Below are 10,742 nucleotides of genomic sequence, written 5' to 3'. Positions count from 1 at the left end.
TTCGATAAGTTTGTGTAGTTACAGTTGTTCCTATACAGCAGGGATGTTGTTGATAAAATGAATAATTTATTATTCATTGCATTAAGGCAGTGAGCTGGCAGAATCGTTAGCATGCCAGGCAAAATGCTTATTGGTATTTTGTCTATCTACCTTTCACCCCTTTTGGTGAATACTGGGGTTGATCTAATCAAGTGGTGCCTTCCCCAAAAATGTCGGGTCTTGTTCCTAGAGTAGAAAAAATTATTCAATCTCTTTGTAATTAGGGCATTTTATTGATGGTTTTTGTTTTAGGTAGTTTTTGCCAGGTCTATATTATTTTATATTGTATTTTTTATAGCTTTAATTTAATTCTAATTATATTTCAATCTATTTTACTTTTATTACAATAAATTCGGTTAATTTATTTTATAATATTGAGCACAAATATTTTACAGATATGGAGCTGTGTTTGTATTTTTCATTGTACATTGTTTGAGGACATTGGTTAAAGTATATACCATTCCACAAGTATATATTAGGTTTGTTTTGGGTGTGATTTCATGTTTATAGTATGATATAGATTTAAGTTTAAATGTTTTCATTTCTAGGTTTGCTGTTCCTTGGGTTGTCATGCTAGGCATCAGGATTGATGCATTTTTGCGAGTAAGTTCTTTGTTTTATAGATATTATTACATAACTATAAGTTAATATTTATTTATTTAATGTGGTGTTGTTTGCAGTGATAAGCAGGTGTTGGTGTAATGGACATACTACTCTAATGTTTTATTCCTGCAGTGTTTATGCTTTTAACATTGCTGACATCGCTGGATTGAGTGTCAAAATCATAGTGGTATCTATTTGTCAGTTGATGATGGGAATGTATATTTGATATGATTATTTGTGAATTTTTTAGGTCTTAAGTCCTCATTATTCTGAGTTGTCCTTCATTCTTGTAAAATTGAAAGTGCTTGTGGATTCACGGCTTAAGATGATTACAGATTCACTTTATAGATAATCCTTATAGGCTTTGATAATACCTTGATAATAGTGTCTAGTTTTGGAGGGTTCTGTGGCACACACCAACTCACACACATATGTTCTTAGTTGCTAACTCTTCTCTTTGCTCTCTCTCCAGCCAACTGGATCCCTACCTTTTTCAGGGAGATTCTTGGCTTGCTGCTTTTGAGAAAAGTAGTCCTATTTCTCACAGATCTAAAAACCTTATACACACATAGTGTGGGTGTGTACAGGCAAAGCTGTGTGAATATTGTGTTTTCTTCAAGACCACATGGCTTTGGGCTCTATCCCACTTTGTGGCACTTCAGTAAGAGGCCATTGTAATTTACACATGACACTGCTTAACCAAAGCAAAAACATGAGATGTCATGTTTACATTCTGTGTCAGCAGTGTCCTGGAGCTCTGTACTTGTGATGGGCAATGAGATACTAGAAAACAGATCAGGTGACAAGAAATTCATCCAGTTGTAAAATACTGTCTGAAAAATGTCTTTGTTGAATGCAGCCAGCATGGAAAAGTAGATGCATGAATGTTTGTTTGTGCGTAGGCACATGGTTATATCTTTTATTATATTTTGGTGAAGGATGTAAACAGTGGCCAAAAAGAAAGGGTTTCAATCAAAGTTGACTGAGTTACAGATGCTTACTTGTTGCACTCACCATCAGAAAAACTGACCCATTGGAAGTCTGTAACCAATAATGCTATTATGTGCTGTGACATAAAATAAATAAACCAAGGTGCAATTTGATCCTGGGTTGAACCATTTTACTTCTCTTGTTCCTCAAATCTGTGACATCTGACAGTAATCAATAAGCTGAAAGAAAGATAGGTTCTATCAAGCTAACTTTCAACCAAACACTTTTAAGATGACAAACTTTTAAATAGAGATCTATTTTCCTTTGTTGTTCCAAGGATTTTAGACAGCCATAATGAGTCACTTCAATTACATCAAAATTATAGCTTAGAAAATATGAACTTTACTAGGCTGATGTGCCTAGAAAGACTTCTTTCAGAGTACCCCTACCACCTCTTTTAATGCTACATTTTTTCCCGTGGGCTGAAAAAAGTAGTACGTTGTCTTAAATCTTAAATAATTGCAGTTATATGTAAATTTATATAAAATATACAAAAATATAAACATCAATAGATCTTACAGACTCTCAATATAGATATTTTAAGGATATAAATACTTCTCAACAAAACATTTTCTTAAACTGAAGTCACTAAGCAACACATTAAATGCAATAGATATTGATATCAAACTTAGAAAGAATATTATCCTCATCTGCTAGGGACGTAACAACACATGGTAGACTGATATTGCATAAGTCATGCCTGAGTGAATGAAATACCACTTTCTATCAAAGTATCAATTCCACTAGATTTACCAGAAGATATCTTCATCAGAACCTGCTTCATAAGAGAAATTTCAGCCTGGTGATGGAGCAAACGATCTAAATCTTGTGACAGTTGATTTTGTGTGGTTAAAAGTCGGTTTTGTTCAGTTTTCAGGATCTCATTCTGTTTCAATGCATTATCAAGCTCTCCTTTTTGTGTTTTTAACATATTGTCTCGATTTTTAAGAGTTTCAACAAGGTAGCTTTGTGGCTGCTGTGAAACATGAATTAGGTCTTTAGAAGATTTTAACTCTTCAGTTATTTGTTGAACACATTTCTTCTCAGCTTCAAGATCATGTTGAAGTGATGTATTGAGCCGTTCAAGATTTAGAACTCTTCGTGCCAAATCTATACTCTGTTTTAGTCGACGCTTTGCATTTGTTGGTACATTGGCACCATAGCCATAAGCAAAGAGAACCTTCTCAGCATTTTCTTGATCAGTTAACTCAGCAGCTTGCAAAACAACTTCATCCAACTCTTTTTCAAGCTTCTCATAAGAATCTAAACGAATATTCTTAGACACTAGTTCTGAATTCAGCTCAGTAATAGTCTTTTCTTTCATGTTTTCCATTGCATAGTACTCTTTCAATAAGACATCATACTTTGCTTCCATTTTTTCCAGGTCTAACTGACACTGTTTCAAATTTTTGCAAGTTTCTTCAAAGACCAAATTACCTCGTTCTGCTTCAAAACTTTTTAGTTTAACCTCACTTTGTAAATCTAACAATCTCCCATCACCAGAAGTCTGTAAGGCTCGGAATTCATTCATAAGCTGGTCATATTTATCTTGAATTTCTTGACATTTTAGTTCAAATTTGTCTTTCTCCATCACTGCAAAGTCACGGGCTTCACGTAAGTTTCGATTTTCTCGATCATACATTTCTTTAGTTGATGTTCGAAGTTTTTCAATTTCCATATTTGTCTTCAATTGAATTTTTGCTAATTCTTCCTTGAGACGAGTTTCATAGTCAGATTTGTAATGGTCGCGGGAAGAAATATATTTCTCATACAACTCCTCCCGAGATTTTTTAGCATCTTCTAACTGTAGGTTGGTCTCTTGAACTTTCTCTCCTATCAAAGTACATCGATTAGTCAGCTCACTCGCCTTAAAAATAATAGAAATAAACAATCCTGTAACAATAGTAATAATAATAACACATATCTACAGGCTTAAGTAAACAATTGTATAGTTTTGCTGCTAGTTACTGGCAGATATAAACAAATGTATATCATTCTTAAGATATGAAAACTTTAGACAAAGCTTAATTTAGGAACCATAACTACTGTCTACTCAGAGAGTACTAGAGGACAATACATCAATACTAAGTAGAATTTCACACAAAATTAAATGATTAATGATGGAAGAGTTACAATGCAGAGCAAAACTAAAATATACTCAGAAAAAATACACATATATTACATACTAAATACCAACAATCAAATTTCTTACAATTAAATTTCTGATAAGGTCTATACAGGTTCTGGTTATAAAACCTACAGAAATTACAGTTACACATACCAACAGCACATTACAAACTGAAGATGAGATGAGACTGAAATAGTTGAGAAATAGATTATTGTTTCAAATGAATTGCAAGAAACACACAAAACATGGAAAATCCTTAATAAAAATGTAACTGGGTGAAGAAAGAAGGCAATCCACTGTTTGACATTTCTATGGGGAACTACAATGTGGTTGAGATTGTTGACCTCATCAGGCTATTTATCTTGGATACCCTCAAGAAATGCACACACACACACAGGGACTATGTCCTGGAAATCTCAAGCTATATGAAAGGTCACATCAAGGAACTTGGGAAGGACCTAATTGCACACATTAGCAGAGGAATATCTAGGCTGTCAGTCGATAGGGAGATCTTCAACAAGACTGCCTTCACCCCCAACCCACCACTACAAAGATGCATTGGCGACAAGTGAATTTTCCAAGAAGTTAACATATATGGAGGACTTCCAACATCCACCCTGCACCTGAAGAGAACTAGAAAGAGAAAGATAATCTAGTTCAACACTCCATTAACCTAGAACTTAGCTAGGAGCTTCCTGTCATTGGTTAAAAAACACTTCCCTAGGGACTATAAGCACTATAAGCTTTTCAACCCCCATGTCCTGGTGAACTACTCCTGCTTAGACAACCTTACTTCTAACACTGCATGCTACAGTAGACACAAACATGCACCTGCACAATCTCCAACCCAATTTGTAATTTCCAATGCCCTACTGGCTGCTCTGTAGAAGGATCCTGCCTCTCAAGGGCCAGAATCTACAGAGCCACTCTCTCACCATGCAATAGCACCACAAGGCACAACATGGGCTGACTTCAAGGGAAGGTACATGCTGCATAGGTATTTGCTTAGATGCAGGGATAAACAGAATTCCACATCTTAGTCTCATTTCCTCTAGAGGCTTCATGACCTCAGGAATAAAACCTTCAACATCAAATGGACTATCATCAACAGGGCTCCACCTTAATCACTCAGTGCCTGCAATTGCCAGCTCTGTCTCTGCAAAAGACTGCATATTCTCCACCAACCTGCGATATCTATCAACAAAAAATATGAACTATCTTACTGCTGCCAACAAAGGTACACCCACCTGGTGAACTTCAAACCGCTGGCCACCAACAAACCAGATATACCACCTTAACATTGACTGCACCTACACACTGGCTGCCCCACAACCAAGGACAGAATTCCTAACTATCAATGCTTATGCAGAACACAGGCGGACTTTCCAAACTTATACATCGCCTGTAACACCATATACATGAGTGTGCACACACATGTCATTGTCTGTATGCTTTTCTTCTCTTTCTGCTCCCTAACACAACCAAACCTACCCCCACCTAACACCACCAAACTTCTATCCAATGATAAATTCCTTCCCAACCAACGTTATTACAACAACACTAGCATAAATTAGTCAAGCTCACACACAAAATGCCAAAAGCATGCATATATATGTACACACATGCACACACCAAATGATAACACACATGCACACATACATATTCTTTTACACAAACATGCACAGATTCATACATACTAACATTCGCCAACCATTTGTATGAACACACCTATATATGCATCTTAAACACGTATGTGCACATGCGTATACAGCAGGCACAAATGCACAGGTATTCACACACATACACACACAGTTGATACATACACAGCTGAAACATACGCCCACATATTTGTGCACATAAATACTCACACTTAGCTTATACATACCTATACCCATACATATAAATACTTGAGCAAACATTTACAAACATACCTATGAGCTGATGCCATAAACTCTCACCAACCTGCAAACTAGCATACCCCCACCAAACACACACACACATGCAAAGCAGATACACATGCATTAGCATCAGACATTCACATTTACATACTTATACATCAGGTATATACACAAACGCACACCCACCCTCACCTACAAGACCCTTCAAAGACAAGCCAGACAGTAAGGTACCACTAGCTTCCTGTTCAGTCATGCAGTCCAAGAAATTCTCCCTTTTAATGCATTTGGTGTCACTGGAATGTTGATCTCACTTCTAAATACACCATGTGAATTGACTTGACCAATGGCAGCCCACTTTCTGGTAGCCATCCTGAACTTCTTGTATCCTTCCATTTGGGAGATTGGGCCCAATGAGCTCGGTTTCTGAATGAAACTTCAAGTCACATGTAGTAAAATCAAACAGTTTTAAATAATAATTATAATATATATAAATACATACATACATGTGTGTGTATTTGTGTGTGTATATGTACAGAGTATGATAGGTAAATTGTTGCCATTTTATATTTTCAATTTTGTGCATGCGCATTGTTTATTTTTGTCGACAACACTGTATAGTAGGGTCAGTTAGTCACCGTCTGTGAGAAAAACAGCATCATGATGCAATTCACTCTGCTAGAAATATGGAAACAACATGTTCTGCTTGATATTTGGGTAACTGACCTCAGAAAGGTCAGTTATTTCTCTACAATTTTTTATAAATTCTTAAATATATCTCCTTCTGTGTATATATATATATATATATATACTACCAAACAAACATGATTTTTATTGAACTCTACTTTTTGGAGTCCCGTTCTGATTACTTTCTCGAATACTTTCTTGTAAACTGTTTTTAACATTTTCTTATTATTATCAAAGAATACATTTCTGTTTTTTTAAAACTTTTGTGATACCCAGTACTTAACAAAACGAAGCTCATACAAAGCTTTACATTTTACTTTTGATAATCTTTTTCTAAAAAAGGGAAACCGTTCAAGTGAATAAACATCTTTAAAATTGCATTTTCAAACCTTCTTTCATATATATTTCCACTTGTGTGGTACCTTACAACTTTACTGGGAGACAGCATAATAAAGAACATTGAAAAGAAGAATATTCATTTCTACTCTAGGTACAAGGCTTGAAATTTTGGGGGAGGGGGCCAGTCAATTAGATCGACACCAGTACGCAACTGGTGGTTAAGGATGAAAGGCATATTTACAGTCTTTTTATACATATGCAGAGTCAGTAGACAAGGCTTAGTAGCAATTAGCAATTTAGCAGTTCAAGGCGAAAGACAACAATGATGTTCACACATTCTTAGATGTGCATGTCTAGCAGGTCCAGCTGTTTACTAGAAAGTGAAGCCATGCAAAGCTAAGGAAGCACTGACTGCTGTGCTGAAGCAATGGAAACTACTAACTGCTATACAGAATAGAGAAAACTCAATGTATACTCAAGAACAAAGGAATATATTTCCTTTATCTCTCTTAACCTCTAAATGATCTGTCAGCTTCTGCTTAAACTAAGGAACTGAGATAAAGTTGACAGGTGACATCATAAATCTCTAACTGAGACAAAGGAAAAGATGTAAAATCTAGGTCACAGTTTTAATTCTTAACTATGAGTGCAGGAAATTATTCTTAACTATGAATTCAGGAAACCATCTCTTACATATAGCCACAGCCTTAGGGCTGAAACACATAAAAGAATACGCATACATACAAAAAATTATTTAGTAATACCTTGCTTCAAAATATCAGGTCATCCCATAAGTTCTGTCTGAATTTTGAATAAAGAAAACAATAGATCAAATGTTATATTTAATTGAAATTTAATCATCAATGTACTTTCCCTGATTATCTATGACTTCCTTCCATGTATTTACAAGCGTTTTAATCCCGTCAATGTAAAACTCTTTTGGTTTCAAAGTAAAAAACTCTGAAATGTCAGTTTCGACCTCCTCTTGGCTTGCAGAAGTTATGTCCCTCAAATGATTCTGTAAACGACGAAACAGATGGTAGTCTGAAGGAGCAAAACTGGGAGAATAAGGTGGATAAGGAATTTGTTCCCAACCAAGCTTTACGATCTTCTGTGATGTGATCATTGCAGTGTGGGGTCATGCATTGTCCTGACAAAACAACACTCCTTTTCGATTCACTAAAGTGGGTCATTTTTTCTTTAAAGCTTGGTTCAAATGCTCTAATTACTGACAGTAGACTTGAGCATTGATTGTTGCATTAAGTGGTAATAATTCAAAGTGAATTACTGCTTTGCAATCCCACCAGATAGAGAGAAGAACCTTTTTTCCATGAAGTACCCTTCTCAGTTGTGGTTGAGCTTTTTCCCTTTTACTAAAGGGATGACCTGATATTACTGTATCTTACTGAAAGAAGGAATTAGCATGCATTAGAAAGCAATAGTTTTTATCGATAGATAGAAAATAAAATGAATAAAGTCACTCAAAGAAAGCAACTGTTTGAAAATAAAACTTAAGAAAAGAAGAGACCAAAAGAACCTATTATCACTAGGACACCAGTTTCATGCAACGCAAGAATCATTTGGTGTCAATATGGGTTAAGAACTTGCACACAAACAATGTGGGGTATGAAGGAACAGCTCTTACCAAAGATTAAATGCTCAGCTCCAACTCCATAGAGGTTTGTTAAGAGCTTGAATGATAAGCATGTGCGAATGCATGATAGATGTAGAGATGGTAGGCACAGTAGATGTTAGGCAAGTGAATTGGTAGAGCTTATGAGTTTTGCTGCATAGTTGGAAGGAAAGCAATTGTAGGTTGAGCTGATTGGTGTAAAGAGCTATGGGAAGAGCGATATGTTGAGTGCAGATGAAATAGAGAAGAAAATGAAATTATTAAATGCACTGTTTGATGGCTGGGAGCTGAGAACAAATATTACAGATAGTGACATGTGAGTAGATGAGAAGAATTGATGAAAGAGAATTTAGTGGAGGAGGTAAGGAAGTCTGTGGAGTTAAAATAGAGAGAACCATGAAAAATAAGGTTGTGGTGAAATCAGTGATAAAAGTGATTATAGATAGAATATGTTTTGATGAAGATAAGAATGGAGAGACACAAAGAAGAAAAGATTGTGATGCATCTCACAGAAAAAGAGTTTAAGGTTTGGAATAGTAAAAGATTACAGAAATTGGTGTAATACAAGAAATCTTGTACCTTTATAATTTGGGTTTCATCTGCATAAGTTAACCTGTCCCACTGTTACAAAGTAACAGGCTAATTATTACATTTAAATAGCAGAAACAAATTATGTTAACTACCTGTTAACATCTAACAATGCAAAATAAGAAAAAAACAAACTTTAAATTATGTCACATTCACACGAGTGATTGTTATCTGAAACAAACATAAATGTGAAAAGAGGTTTTAATTTTATAAAACACATAATTACATTTCTGAGGATTAAATACAATTATCAACTAATGAAGTTGCTAGAGAGTGTAAGAATCTTTTTTTTTATTTGAAGAATATTCAATTCCAGACCCAGTTTGCTGAGACTTTCTCTCACTGGAGTAGGATTCTCTAGGGTTCACTATGTGATTATAAAACCAAAGATTTTCAGAGACAGAGGAATAGAAATTTGTGACATTCATGTCTTTCCTATAGTTGTTAGCATGGTAAATTAAATGAATTTGTTACATCTGAAATAAAAAGCACCTTGTACTCTGCAGCAATTGAGCTTATATTACAACTTACACAAACAAAAACTATGACAGCTGGTATATTTGATTTTGTATTATCATGCAGACTTGCAGCTAAGTGACAAAGTGTTCTGTCATCAGCATCGAGATGTTTTTGTAGCTGAATTTACCTTATTCTACACGATACCCTTTAAATAGTGCTACTCACTCATGTAAGGAGTAAGAGTATTATAGAATACACAGTTGTTAATTCATGGTGCTGTGCATAAAGAAGGCAAATGGAAATCATTCCAAGACTGCAGTCACCTTTGTTGATATTGTTATTGGATATTTTTCTAATAAATCTGAGGCTAGTGAGAAGAAGGGATTCTCAAATTGGAGACTTGGTTCAAATCTTTGCATTAAAGTAAACTCTACTAAAGGCATCCAAAGGCCAGATGGTAGTATTAAAATCAAAACAAGGTATCAAGTCTACAACACAATTAAGTCATGGATATAGGTTCCTGTTACAGGTTGAATGTGATGACTAATGCAAGACAGTCTATTGTGTATCAAATTCCTCATTCATCTAGTTTACCATGCTAACAACTATAGGAAAGACATGGTACAAATTTCTATTTCTCTCTCTCTGAAAATCTTACTCCTTACATGAGTGAGTAGCACTATTAATGGTATTATGTAGAATAAAATAAATTCAGCTACAAAAACATCTTGACACTGATGACAGAATACTTTGTCACTTGCTAGCTGCAAGTCTGCATAATAATACAAAATCAATTAAGTCAATGATTTCGAAAAATCAAATTAGATGGTCTGGCCACAATATTTGAATGGCAGATGACCACACATCCAAACAGTTGTTTTATAGCGAACTTGAAGAAGGGAAATGTGGTCATTGTAAGCCTTAAAAAAGGTTTAAGAACTGTATAAGGACTAACATGAAGACACTTGGAATGGATCCAAAGTCCATTAGAAACCCTTGCTTCAGACTGAGCTGGATGGCAAACAAAAGTGTGGAGTGGAGTGAAAGTTTTTGGAGAAACCGAGATGACCCATGTGAAACTCAAAAGAAATTTAAAGAAAAATGCTCCGATCAATGAGAAAATGAATCCCAACAACCTTTTGGTGTGTACAATTTGTGACAGGCCATGCCTTTCTTTTGCTGGGCTCAAATCTCATTTGCAGACCCAAAAAGTGAACTTCCACCAACTACTCTGCCTTTCTATCTGTGCACACCTGTCAATGCTATATATGCCATAAGGTCTGCAAATCTACAGAGGCCTCAAAAGACATTTTAAGATCCACAAAGATCAAAACTTAACTGTAGCTCTTGGTGGTCCAAATCGGATATGCAATTTATGTGA

The 10,742-nt window shown here is 35.4% G+C and overlaps 1 protein-coding gene across 2 annotated transcripts in view; it reads right to left on the bottom strand.

The window, feature by feature from the left end:
* Positions 1–1,747: 1,747 nt before the first annotated feature.
* LOC115213149 (progesterone-induced-blocking factor 1-like) overlaps positions 1,748–10,742 on the bottom strand; it is a 42,736-nt gene continuing 33,741 nt past the window's right edge. The window contains exon 4 of one of the 2 annotated variants that reach the window (XM_029782094.2): positions 1,748–3,490. In XM_029782094.2, the coding sequence (XP_029637954.1) occupies positions 2,327–3,490 (1,164 nt within the window). In that variant the 3' untranslated portion in view covers positions 1,748–2,326. Of the gene's footprint in view, positions 3,500–10,742 lie in introns of both variants that reach the window. The other variant, XM_029782086.2, reaches the window with a different exon arrangement.

This window comes from Octopus sinensis, linkage group LG1 (genome assembly GCF_006345805.1).
Source record: "Octopus sinensis linkage group LG1, ASM634580v1, whole genome shotgun sequence".
In the NCBI taxonomy this organism is placed as follows: Eukaryota; Metazoa; Mollusca; class Cephalopoda; order Octopoda; family Octopodidae; genus Octopus; species Octopus sinensis.
Note: the sequence above shows the minus strand (reverse complement) of the source record. Positions and strands in the feature narration are given on the sequence as shown.